A 12,238-nucleotide genomic window follows, 5' to 3' on the forward strand; every position below is an offset into this window, starting at 1 on the left:
CTTCCCCCTAAGAGAGAGTGACCTTGACAGGGACAGGCCTTTGGCACTTTCTTGCCCCAACTCCTTTCCACTTGCACAACTGCTCAGAGCCCTCTCCTCCCCTCACCTGCTAGGTGGATCGCTGCTCATCTCAAGAATGAGGCCAATTAGATCTTCAAATGTACTTGATTGGATTTTTTCCAAAAGATTTTATTTATTTACTCATGAGAGAGACACAGGCAGAGGGAGAAGCAGGCTCCCTGTGGGGAGCCCGATGTGGGACTCAATCCCAGGACCCCAGGATCACGCCCTGAGCCAAAGGCAGATGCTCAACCGCTGAGCCACCCAGGTGTCCCTTTCTACCACCCCCTTTGAAGAAAATCTTGCCCCACTTTAAGCTCACATCATCCTGTATATCACCTTCACCCCCTACTTTGTACTCTGCTGGCTTCCCAGTCATTCCCTGTGGAAGCGACGGCCAGTTGTTCCTCGATATCTGACTCCCTATCTACAAATACAACCCTCAAGTATTTTTGCAGGGGTTGTGTGTGCTCAAAAGAAAGATGCCGCCTCCCAGCTGCCCATTAACAGGGAGGGCTATATTCTTAAGGGAAAGGTGTTCTCTTCTCTTCAGCTGTTCCTGCTTCCTGCTGTCTGAATTGAAAACGTAATGGCTGGAACTCCAGCCCTTATATTGGACCATGAGGCAGATTTTGGACTTGGCATCATGTGGTGCAGAGTAATGAGACAGGAGGAGACTGGGTCTCTTGACACTGAAGACTACATATGAGCCTCGGAGGCCTTATGTGTGAGAGACAAACTTCTGTCATGTTTAGCCTTACTCTGATGTTTTCTATCACTTGTAGCCAAACCTTATCCTATGCCACCCTTCCTAACTCCCCCTTATTCTTCAAGGGCATTGGTACCTGGTTCATAGTCTTGCTCAATTCCTTCCATTGTCCTGGATTCACGTTTAATCATTTAATGCTCTGGACCTTTGTCCAGTGACTTCCTACATTCCACCTTGGCCAACCACCTCCCTTGGGTTTCGTCATCACCCACATCTGCTGCACCTCCAAGTTCACTGATCCAAGCACCCTGCCTGTGACCATAACCTCCCTTCCTTGCATCTTGTTTCTTCATCTTCAGGACTCAGATCTCAGTCATCAGGACCTCCAGCTCAATAACACCCCCCTCCCCAAGACACATCTTTCTTCCCCACACATCCGACTTCCAGGCAGAACTTATCCCATGCCCTAGAAGTTGACTATCTTCTCATCATTCCCCATGTGACAAAATCCCAACCTGTCAGCTTTCTCTGAGAAAGCCAGACAACAGGGCAGACTGTCTCATAAATTTATCATAACCCACATATGGGGGAAACAGGGAATGGGAATTAGAGGTCAAAGGCCTTAAGTGGGCCCTCCAGCAGAGCAACAATAACAATATGCCAGGAACGGAGGAGGTACAGCTCTAAAAAAAGCCACCTAGGGGCACCTGGCTGGCTCAGTCAGTGGAGCATGTGATTCTTGATCTCTGGGTTGTGTGTTTGAGCGACATGGGGTGCAAAGATTATTTTTAAAATCTTAAAAAAAGGGATCCCTGGGTGGCGCAGCGGTTTGGCGCCTGCCTTTGGCCCAGGGCGCGATCCTGGAGACCCGGGATTGAATCCCATGTTGGGCTCCTGGTGCATGGAGCCTGCTTCTCTCTCTGCCTGTGTCTCTGCCTCTCTCTCTCTCTGTGACTGTCATAAAAAAAAAAATAATAATAAAATAAAATAAAATAAATAAAATAAAATAAAATCTTAAAAAAAAATAGGGCTGCCTGGGTGGCTTGGTTGGTTGAGCATCTGACTCTTGATTTGCACTCAGATCATGATCTCAGGGGCGTGAGATTGAGCCTCGTGTCAGGCTCTGCACTGAGCATGCACGGAGTCTGCTTGAGATCCTCTCTCTCCCTCTTCCTCTGCCCCCCACCCTGGAGCTCACACTCACTCTCTCACTCAAAACAAAACAAAACAAAACACTTCTGTAGCAACATCTAAAGCTAATAAAGTCCCTTCCTTTTTTGGGGTTTCATCAGTCAACAGCTTGATGCTGGGAGCTCCGCACACCCTTTCCAGCCCAAGTCACTGCTGCGGCGTATTCTTCACTTTTGCAATCTTAACACAGAATTCATTTGATCAACAATCTCAGTTGAGGGATTCCCAGGTGGCTCAGTGATTTGGTGCCTGCCTTTCGGCCCAGGGCATGATCCTGGGGTCCCAGGATTGAGTCCTGCATCCGGCTCCCTACATGGAGCCTGCTTCTTCTCTGCCGGTCTCTCTACCTCTCTCTCACCACCTCGTATGGCACCTGTCACCCTCTAGGTGCTCAGTAAGTACAGGTGGAACACATGAATAAATATAAATGTTAACATTAGTAAAGATTGATAGATTTTTTTTCTTCTATAAAAGAAAAAATCACTCAGTGATTCTCATTTCCGGTGGCTCAGCTTCACAGGTCCTCTCAAGCATTTATTTCTTTTACTTCCTTTCTCTAGTGGTTCAAAGTGACAAGCTCTTATGACATCAAATGAGGGACACTGTGTGTGTGTGTGTGTGTGTGTGTGTGTGTGTGTGTGTAGGGGGGGTAGACGGACACAAAAACAGTAAGTCTTACCTTTTTCTCAATGTAACACCTGCCTGGCAGCCAACAGGGTCCGGGGGCGCAGGCAGGCCCATCTCCCCACCTCCTGACTCTGGGGTGGAAATTAAAGAAATTTCAGCCAGTCCTTGGACATGTGGGGGCAGCACCAGCCAGACAGTGGAGCCCCATGGGCTGCTAGGGTGGGGCTTGGATTGGAATCCTGTCTCAGGTTCCAGGAAACACCTTCCTGTGTGAGCAGCCCACTAGGAGTGCCTGCGACTGTGAGTCACTCCCCGCCCCCCACGCCGGGGAGGGGTGGGTTTGTGCAGCTTCTTTATCTGCCAGGTCAGCCTGTGGCCACAGAATGGGGGGGATTCAAGAGGATCTCTCACTCAGGTAAAGAGAATGGTGAAGGGCCTCCTCCCAGGGCACTCACAGGGAGGGAGATAGAGCCGAAAGGAACCATCTCCACGGAGGATCTTCTAGGAGAGGCTCAGGGTGCCACGGGAGTGCTCTGCAGGGAACGGGGCACCACCTGTCAGGCTCAGCGAGGGCTTCCCAGGAATGACAGGACACCTGTCATGATAGGAAAGGAAAGGAGTAAGGACACCGGAGGACACCTGAGAAGAGCAGAATGAAGTGCCAGGAAGCAGGCACAGCACTCTCCAGGCAGGAAATGCTGGCTTCAACTGGGGCGTGCAGTGGAAGCCCAGATGGAAGGGGATGGAAGGATCCCAGAGCCGCTGGGGTGCAGAATCACCAGGAACTGGATATGAGAGGATGAGGACAGAGCAGAGCCCATGGGTGAAGCCCAGACTTCCTGGTTGGACCACCAGGTGGGTGCTGATCTCTGTAGTTGTGATTGGATCACAGAGGCTGGGAGGAAGGTGATGGGCTCTGCTTCGCCGCGCTGGGACTGAGGTGTTAGTGGGCCGCGAGAACGGAGGTATCCAGCAGGCTGGCGGGAGAGGTCTGGGATGGAGATGATCTGGGAGCCCCTGGTGTATGTACGTACGGAGAAGGTCACCTAGGAGGTCCGGCAACCGTGTTTAAGGGGTTGGCAGTAAAATTAGGAGGCTCAGTGGCTGGCTTCCCACCACCTGAGTCGCGGGAATATCCTGGGATGCCCTTGGGAAGGAAGCCAGGGCAACAGAGGGCCTAGGGAGCCAGCCCAAGCCCTCCACCGCCGAGTCCTAGCTCTGCTGACCGAGGCAAACTCTTCTGGCCCCAAGATCCTCTCCCAACTGAGTGCATGCAGCCTGCCCCCACCCCCAACACTTCCCCTGTGGCTGGTTACAAGGAAGTGATGTATTAGCTAACTAAAGCAGATGAAAAGCACAAAGTTGTGTGGCACTTTGGGGGCTGGGGCCCCATGGATTCCCAACGATACCTTCCAGAAGGTTCCAAGGGAAGGAATAGGGGGCTTCCCCCACCCTCCCACCCCTACTCCCACCCCGGGGGTTAAAGACACAGGGACTGTAGCCCGAGGAGACCCCTCCTCACCCATGAGAATGTAACGTACCTCCCCCTCCCCGTGAGGATCCATCAGATTCTGAAGAGCTGCCACGAGACCCCTCCCCACACCTCCTCCCTCCCTCAGAGGCAGGCCAGGCCATGGGGGGTGGGGGGAGGCGATGGAGGGTGGGGGATGTGTGCTACAGCGTACCACCTCTCCCAAGTCACCTCCTCCTCCTACTTCTGGAACAGATGCTGAGAGACACATGTGAAATGCAGGAGGGCCCGTGTCCATCGAGAGGTCAAAAGTGCGGGCTGCCAGAACCAAGCTAGGAGAACATGACACTCATTCGGAGGGCGCATGCCCTTTGCCAGCTCCAGGCAGAGGGTCCTGAGGAATGTCGCTGAGTATGGTCACTTGGTGCACTTGTCTCGGTGTCACTGGCTTGGACAATCCCACACCCAAAAGGAGGAATGGCAGGATCAGAGGGGCTGGACTCTACCTCTGGGAAGTGGAGGCAGTAAAGCACCCAGTCTTGTGACTTAGGGGCAAGAACAGAGGCCCTCTCTCCTCTTTGCCCTGTCCACAACCAAACCCTTCACTGCCTACTTCTGTCGGGCGTCACCATTCTTCTTGGCCTGGCCACCATCTTTGACACTCTCTTCATGCTTCCTCTACGCTTTGCGGACCCCCCAGACTATGGCTTCTCTTGCTTATTGCTTTTCTGGCTTCATCTCTTCCTCTCCTGTCTCTCTACGAGCTTAGTGTAGACCCTCATCCCCCTGAACTTGGGATATTACCGACTTCTTATTCTGTTTCACCCTGACTGGTCTAACACCAACTGCAATAAGCATCGGATGCCTCAAGGTACAGTCTGTTTTCCACCAGCCAACACTCATTTCAGATGCCAACCATAAATCTTACAAGTCCCTAAGTAACCACATCTCTGGCCAACTGGCTATAAATCCCACAGTTCCTGAAATGCCCAGAGGTTCAATAATTCACTGAAACAACTCGAACTAAGGGAAGTACTATACTTTTGATTGCTGTTTCACTCTAAGGACACATAAATGTAAGATCTGGAAGGGTCCTGGAAGGAGAGCTTCCAAGCTCATTCCCTGACACATCAGTGTGTTTGCCATCCAAGAAGTTCCCTTGAGCCTTGATGTCCAGAATCTTTATTGGGGCTTGCTTTTTTTTTTTTTTTAAGATTTTATTTATTTATTCCTTCATTCATCAGAGACACACACACACAGAGAGAGAGAGAGAGAGAGAGAGAGAGAGAGAGGCAGAAGCAGGCTCCATGCAGGGAGCCGGACGCGGGACTCAACCCCCCCCCCGCCAAGGGGCACCTGGGTGAGTCAGTGGTTGAGCATTTGCCTTGGGCTCAGGGCGTGATCCCGGGGTCCAGGGATCGAGTCCCGAGTCCCGCATCGGGCTCCCCCCAGGAAGCATGCTTCTCCCTCTGCCTGTGTCTCTGCCTCTCTGTGTCTCTCATGAATAAGTAAATAAAATCTTAAAAAAAAAAAAAGTGCACAAGTCCTCTCCAGTGTCACTGTTTCCAGCTCCTGCCACCTGTCCCTCACTGCACCCTGGCCAAGCCAATACACTTCCATCTCCCAAGATACGCCCTTTCAAAAGTTCCAAGTCGGGATCCCTGGGTGGCGCAGCGGTTTAGCGCCTGCCTTTGGCCCAGCGCGCGATCCTGGAGACCTGGGATCGAATCCCACGTCGGGCTTCTGGTGCATGGAGCCTGCTTCTCCCTCTGCCTGTGTCTCTGCCTCTCTCTCTCTCTGTGTGTGTGACTATCATAAAAATAAAATAAAAAAAAAAAAACTTAAAACAAAAAAACCCCAAAAGTTCCAAGTCTTTGCACCTGATATTCCTCTGCCTAAAACACCCCTAGGATGCCCTGGTGAATTTTGGGTCAACCTTTAATACTCAAAGTGTTCCCAGCAGTCCTTGGTGAGGCAGGGATCATGACCTAACTGCCTTTGTATCTCCAGCTTCGGTAAGGGGCCCCAAAATGAGGAGTCCCCTGGCCCCAGGGCCATGAAATCATTAGGGTCCGTAAGTAGAGGCAGCACTTGGAACCCCGTGGGTAAGGCGTTTATCCATTCATCCCACAATACCTAATGGCCCTGTTATGTTCTGAACACTGGCAGGCGCTGGGGATTAAACACGAATGGAGAAATCAGCTGGGAGAATGTAACTGGGCGAAAACTTTTGAGAACATTCTAAAAAATCAATGAAAGAGAAACAACAGAGGGTTTAATCCGTGTTTTCCTCCAGGTGCGTGTGGGGGCGGCCAGCCTCTCCACCCCACCCACCCCCACCGAGTTCTCAAGGCAAGATTTGAGACGGATTAAACGCCTAATCCGCGGGTTGGGTCTCGCCTGCAGGAAGGGCCTCACACCTGGCCCCACTGTTCCCCTAAATCCCCGCATCCGGGGAATTAGCGGTCGGGTTTGCAGCTCGCTGCCTCCAAGTCCCCCCCAAGAAGGGAGCTGCAAGACCTTCAAAGGTATTCTCCCGATTCAGGAGACCCCACCCAGACGTCAACCCCTTGCCCGAGCAAGGGTCCCCAAGGAAGGTCTCAAGCGACAGTCTCAGAAGGCGCGACCTCTTTAAAGAAGGGAGACTGTGGGCGCGGGCTGGAGGGCACCGGGCGCTCACAAACCCCGGCGCCAGGGTCGGACCTCGCCGCTTGCAGCCCGCGGCAGCCCCCAGGTTCCGCCCCCGCGAGAGCCAGGCTTCCGGGAGCCGCCCCGCTGGGCACCGCCCCCCAAGGCGCAGACGCTAATTGGCCAGCGCGGCCGAGGGGGCGGGGCCAACCCGTAAAGGGGCGGGAGCTAAGGTGGACCGGAGGCGGCGGCGGTGATGGTGATGCCGCGTGGCCACACGTGAGTTTCTTCTATATCTCTCTGATGCCCGCACCCAGTCCCAGGCCCATGGAGCCCACGCGAGACTACCCGCTGTTCGGGGGCGCCTTCTCCGCCACTCTGCCTCCGGGGGCCCTTGACGTAAGGTGAGAAGGCGCGAGCGCCGCGGACCCGTCCGGTGGGATGAGGGGAGAAGCGAGGGCTCAGCCGGTGGGGGGGGTCTGCCTCGACTCTCTCCAGCGACCTGCGACCGGTCCCGGACAATCAGGAAGTTTTCTGCCACCGCGTGACTGACCAGAGCCTGATCGTGGAACTTCTGGAGCTGCAGGCCCACGTGCAGGGCGAGGAGGCTGCGCGGTGAGGGAGGCGGCCGCCCGCGCGGCTGGCCAATGGGAGGGCCGGAGCCGAAGAGGTGGGCGGGGCCTGCGGCAGGACGGTTAATCAGGGCCGTGAGACAGCCCAAGGGCAACACCTTATCGCGGGAAGTGAGCGAAGCTTAAAGGGCTCGATGATGCTGGGCAGGAGGGAGTGGGCGGCCGGTCACCGTCCCTCCCTGACCCCGCCCGCGCCCCCTCCTCTAGGTACCACTTTGAGGACGTGGGCGGGATGCAGGAGGCTAGGGCCCTGCAAGTGGACAGTGTGCAGCCCCTCCTTTCGGAGAACCTGGCTCTCCGGAGCTACTGTCAAGAAGCCTGGGTCCTCTCTGGCAAGCAGCAGGTAGCTAAAGAAAACCACCAGGTGAGAGCACGGGAGTGTGAGATTCCTGGAGGGGTGATGGGAGGGGCCCTGGGGGGCGGGGTCAGGTAAGCATCTTGACCCTGATCCCTTCAGGTAGCAAAGGACGTGATGGTGCACCAGGCTTTGTTGCGGCTGCCCCGCTATCAGACTGATGTCCTGGTCACCTTCAATGAGCCCCCGTAAGGAGGACAGAAAGGACACATGGCTCATGACTGGGTCCCCCAGGAGGATCTGCTGGGAGGGGCAGAGCGGGGAGACTGGCTGGTGGGGTCCTCCAAGAAAGAGGGAGAGGGCCAGAGGCTTGGGGTCCTCCTGGGAACAGGAAGTGGGACTGTCACCACCTGAGGCCTGGATGTTGTTCTTTCTCCATCTGTTCCCCCACCCCCAAGCCCTGACAATAGGTTATCTCTTGGTCCTGAAAATCTGTCACTTCTGCCCTGGAGCCTGGGTGACTTTGAACAGCTGGTGACTAGTCTGACCCTTCACGATCCCAACATCTTTGGTCCCCAGTAAAGATGCTGAAACACTGCGTAAAGCTGCTGAAGCACACAGGGACCCCGTTCTGCAAGGGGACCAAGGAGTTGGATATATGCCCTTAATTCCTTCCCTGTGCATAAACATAAGACACCTCCTGTCTGCAGAAATAAACTTGCTTTATAACGAAGATAATATCTCTGTGCCTTGCTGAATCCAACAAGACACCTGGGTCCCCCCTGGTTCCTTTTGGTCTTGGAGTGGGGGGTTAAAAGTTTGTGCATAGGATCAGAAGGGGACCCAAGGCCATCCACATAAAAGGAGGGAATACTTTGGAGTGATTGGCTCTGCCCTGAGAGAGGGGGTGTGACGTGTCCAGGAGGATGGGTAGGGAAGGTTTAAAGTGACACCCAAGGAAGGGAGGCAGACTGTTCCTTGTAGTGATTTAACCCTGAGAAAACAGATGGGGAGTGGTGTTGGCTGTCCCCCTTGGGTGGATGACAGGTCACCTGGTCAGAAGTCACCAGGATATAGTAGTGGAGGCAGAAGTGTCCAAGGAGTGCTGATTTGGTGGTGTGTGCAAGAGTGGCTGTTGTCATTTGGTGTACGTGTAGTAGAGGGTGCGTAACTGGTCCCAGAAGAAGAGGGAAAGGATGGTGTGGGGGCCAAGGCGGAAGTAGGAGGCACCTATACCCTTGTACATGCCAAAAATGCCCTCTGTCCGAGCAGTTTGCAGCAGAGCATCCAGGATCCCCCGGTACATGAGGCCCTGAGAGCGGGTTGAGAGGGAGGGAGAGCACAGGGAAGGAGTCTGTCAGAGCCCACCAGGGGCGTCATCTCAGCGGGCTGCATTTTAGGCTGTCCCACCTGCACCCACAATTTGCTTTCACCCACCGCCTGGCCTTCCCTGCCTGCTGGCACTCCAGAGTACCCCCTTACCTTGCCCCGAGCATCTGTGGGCTGGTTGTAGAGCCTTGTACTGGCCACATCAAAGGGTGTCATGGCCAGGACCACTGCAATGCCACTCACCATGGCAGCCACCAGAGCAACCTTCCAGCTCTGGGGAGGAAATATCTAAGGGTGGAGGGAGGAAGAGAATTTTGTCAACCAATTGTTTAACCCCTGGGAAAGAACGGGGCCCTGCCCTGGGGATAGAGTAGAGAGCCTGTAACTCAGGGAGCTCCCAAGGGCAGGATGCTCCAGCACTCAGATGCACCATCTGGGATGAGGTGACAAGAGGATCATGGGAAGGGCGTAAAGAGTCTGTGACCCTCAAGTCCTCCTGCCATTCCCTCGCATCGAACATCACCATGCGACATTCATGGGCCCCAATTCAGCTTGCCCTCCCACTGCCCGCACCCCCAGTGTGGCCCCATCCCTTTTGCCGGGCAGTACCTCCCACTGAGTGATGAAGTCCTTGGTGGATGAGAAGGTGCAGAGCTGGGTGGAAGAACCGATGATAACTCGGGGCAGGCCGCCCAGGGCCCCACGCCACAACCCCACCAGACCATGTTTCTGGCCAATCTTGCTTAGCGCCTGAAACATGCCCTGGTAGGGGGAAGACCACGGGGGCGGGCTTCAGTCACCCCGGCATCAGGGAGCTGCCACCTAACCCTGCCAAAGAGGGGTCTTGAACGGGCACCCGGTGTCTGGACAACCAGTTCCATGTGGACTTAGATTTGGAATGTTTCTATCACCCGCACTGTTCTCTTCCTCACCACTCCACAGGAGGGGCAGGGGGTGGGTGCTGAATCGGTGGGCTAGGCAAGCCATGGCTGCCTTGCAGCAGTTGGGCACAGGCAGAGAGCTGCGGGGTGGGTGGTGCAGGAAGTGGGGGGAACGGGAAAGAATGGGCAGGGACCCCAGTAGGGTTGGAAAACACTTACCTGATGCTTATACTGATGTCCTACAGCAATTTCTGAGGCTGCCTGTGCCTGCAGGTGTGTCTTTACCTGGGGACAAGAGAATGTCATGGCCTACGGCCCAGTGGTCAGCCTCCCACCTCAAAGACTTGAACGCCTGACCCTATCACACTTCCTCCAGGGTGTTCAGCAAGGAGTATCCTTTTAATCTGATCATTGTTGTTGTTCCCACTTAACACGTTGGTCATGAGACTCTGTGTCCCTTGGCTCCGGTCCCAGGGGATGGATCTCCTAGCACTGCAAGATACCCCACGCCCTCTACATCTTCCTTCCCTTGGGGGTTGAGTGGGGGATGGACAGGTTAGAGAATGGCAACATTTCCTAAGACTGTCCCTGTTAGGCAGCACTTGGGTGTCTGGCCTCTCATGTCAGCTCCTATTCCCAGACTGGATCTCTAGTTACCACCATGACCAGACTCCTCCATCCAACTCTGGGGCAGGTTGCCGTAAAACTTGCTCTCTGGCTCCCAAGCCCCAAGGAGGCATGTGGAGGCTGACTTTGGAGGGGTCACTGTTTCTGAATGTCATATCCTAGGAGTGAGACCAGACTTGCCTCTCTTATAGAACTGCCTGACCGCCAGTGTCTTCCAGGAGGAACACTAAGCAGAACCTAGTCCTAGCAGCAAGCAGCTGTGTGACCTTGAGCTGGTCACTTCCCTTCTCTGGGCCTCAGGCTATTGATCCTTTACCTATTCCAGAAAACTCAAAGGAGGAGACTGTGGGATTATAATTCTGTGGTGCCCAGGACTCTCCCTCATCCCTACACCCACTGACGATGTTACTCAGATTCTTCATTGTTCCCTGCACAAACCCACTTCCAATCTCAGTGTCAGATTGTGAAGGCCCAGGCCCCACCCTACACCAAGGGTCTGCCTGGAGGCCCCAGGCAAGACCCTTCCTCTCACCATGTAGATGGGGCTCCCCAAATAGGCTCCCATGACCCCAGCCAGGGCCCCAGCTGCTGCGCTTCGCGGAGGGCTGAGGGTGCCTTCGGCAGTATGCAGGTAGCCTCTGGCCTCAGCCAGGCTGTAGGTGCCCAGGCGGATGCCATTCATCAGGAACTGGTATAAGAGGGCAGGGGCCAGTCCCTTCTGCAGGGCAGCCAGGCCATCCACCCTGCCGATGGTGATGAAAGCGTGGAAGACATTTCGGTAGTGCCGCTGGTAGGTGCCGGGGGCCTTCAATTCTCCCTGCAACTGCATCCTGGTCTTTACCACCTCCAGAGGGTTGGTGAACACACAGGCCCCGCAGGCTGCCAGGCCGCTCATCAAGAAGTCCATGGTGGGGTCGCAGTGACAGGAAGTGACCCAGGAGTAAGAAAGTAAAAATGAGCCTCAGAAATGGAGTCAGAACTCAGGGGGTAGGCCTCCGTCTTGGCAAGTTTGGACTGCAGGAGGCAGGAACTGAGAGATTTGGGGTGAAGAATGTTAGGGTCAGATGTCAAGAGGTCAAAGGTTAGCTGGAATTTGGGAGTCAGGAGCTGGCAAAGAAAGAAGGAAAAGGAGTTTAGGAGAGTCTGGTGGGAAGGTTATGGCAGTGCCCCGTCGGTCACGGGATCCGAGGTCAAGGAGGGGCAGAAGCCAGGCGGATGGCAGGTGGGATGATGGGGATGGTCAGCCACGGGCCCGGGAGCAGAGAAGGGAAAGGCGGATTGGGGCGATGGGAGCCGAGAGAGAGAGGAAAAAGAAAACCAGCAGGTTACGGAGGAAGAGGATCCGGGAGGAGATCGGTGGCGTCTGGATCGGGGGTGGGGGTGAAGGAAGTCGGAACTCCGGGCCGGGGATGATGTCCCCAGGCAGCTGCCGGAGCTCGCAGCAGCTCGGCCCGGGGAGCCTGCGGAGGCCGGGCCGCCACACTCCAGCAGCGGAGCGCGGCGCCCAATGGGGAGCCGAGGCGAGCGGGGGCCGGCAGCGCCAGCCAATCAGCGCCGAGCCAGCTCCGCGGCCAATGGGAGGCGCCCTCGGCGGCCCGGCCCCCGGAATCCGCGTGGAGAGCGTTGGAATTAACTCTCCCCGCGCCGGCGCCGGCGCCCGCGCCCCAGACTCGGGGCTCCGGGAGGGGCGCCCCGGGGGCCGAGCGGGGAGGACAGCTTGGCGAGCCGAGGCCGAGAGCCGAGGCAGCAGCCCCCTACTGGGCGGGGGATGGTGGTGGGGTGGGGTGG

General features: G+C 55.6%; 2 protein-coding genes across 5 annotated transcripts; one reads left to right on the top strand and one right to left on the bottom strand.

Annotated features, from left to right (window-relative positions):
- Positions 1-2,525: 2,525 nt before the first annotated feature.
- On the bottom strand, positions 2,526-11,952 carry SLC25A35 (solute carrier family 25 member 35). Of its 3 annotated transcripts, XM_038536820.1 has the most exons (6): positions 10,983-11,952; positions 10,043-10,108; positions 9,552-9,704; positions 9,096-9,230; positions 3,043-3,182; positions 2,526-2,718 (listed from the first exon to the last, which is right to left on the bottom strand). In XM_038536820.1, exons 1-6 carry the CDS (start codon positions 11,355-11,357, stop codon positions 2,541-2,543), a joined length of 1,047 nt encoding a protein of 348 aa, XP_038392748.1. In that variant the 5' UTR covers positions 11,358-11,952; the 3' UTR covers positions 2,526-2,540. The 3 variants fall into 3 exon arrangements, with proteins under 3 accessions (XP_038392748.1, XP_038392750.1, XP_038392749.1); XM_038536822.1 differs by lacking the exon at positions 2,526-2,718 and having other exon boundaries at positions 3,024-3,182; XM_038536821.1 differs by lacking the exons at positions 2,526-2,718; positions 3,043-3,182 and adding an exon at positions 8,317-8,925 and having other exon boundaries at positions 10,983-11,951.
- RANGRF (RAN guanine nucleotide release factor) lies at positions 6,890-8,346 on the top strand. Of its 2 annotated transcripts, XM_038536823.1 has the most exons (5): positions 6,894-7,090; positions 7,185-7,301; positions 7,526-7,682; positions 7,776-7,861; positions 8,072-8,346. In XM_038536823.1, the coding sequence occupies exons 1-5, from the start codon at positions 6,990-6,992 to the stop codon at positions 8,193-8,195; spliced, it is 585 nt and encodes a 194-aa protein (XP_038392751.1). In that variant the 5' UTR covers positions 6,894-6,989; the 3' UTR covers positions 8,196-8,346. The 2 variants fall into 2 exon arrangements, with proteins under 2 accessions (XP_038392752.1, XP_038392751.1); XM_038536824.1 differs by lacking the exon at positions 7,776-7,861 and having other exon boundaries at positions 6,890-7,090.
- Positions 11,953-12,238: the final 286 nt, after the last annotated feature.

This window comes from Canis lupus, chromosome 5 (assembly GCF_011100685.1).
Source record: "Canis lupus familiaris isolate Mischka breed German Shepherd chromosome 5, alternate assembly UU_Cfam_GSD_1.0, whole genome shotgun sequence".
Taxonomy (NCBI): domain Eukaryota; kingdom Metazoa; phylum Chordata; class Mammalia; order Carnivora; family Canidae; genus Canis; species Canis lupus.

Bases quoted from the DNA above. Each gene is read 5' to 3' on its own strand.
- RANGRF (XM_038536823.1), top strand. From the start codon at position 6,990: ATGCCCGCACCCAGTCCCAGGCCCATGGAGCCCACGCGAGACTACCCG. The intron at 7,091-7,184 runs GTGAGAAGGCGC...GACTCTCTCCAG, and splicing joins CCGGGGGCCCTTGACGTAAG to CGACCTGCGACCGGTCCCGG. The intron at 7,683-7,775 runs GTGAGAGCACGG...TGATCCCTTCAG, and splicing joins TAGCTAAAGAAAACCACCAG to GTAGCAAAGGACGTGATGGT.
- SLC25A35 (XM_038536820.1), bottom strand. From the start codon at position 11,357: ATGGACTTCTTGATGAGCGGCCTGGCAGCCTGCGGGGCCTGTGTGTTC. The intron at 9,705-10,042 runs GTAAGTGTTTTC...TCCCCCTACCAG, and splicing joins GACATCAGTATAAGCATCAG to GGCATGTTTCAGGCGCTAAG. The intron at 9,231-9,551 runs GTACTGCCCGGC...CTCCACCCTTAG, and splicing joins ACTTCATCACTCAGTGGGAG to ATATTTCCTCCCCAGAGCTG.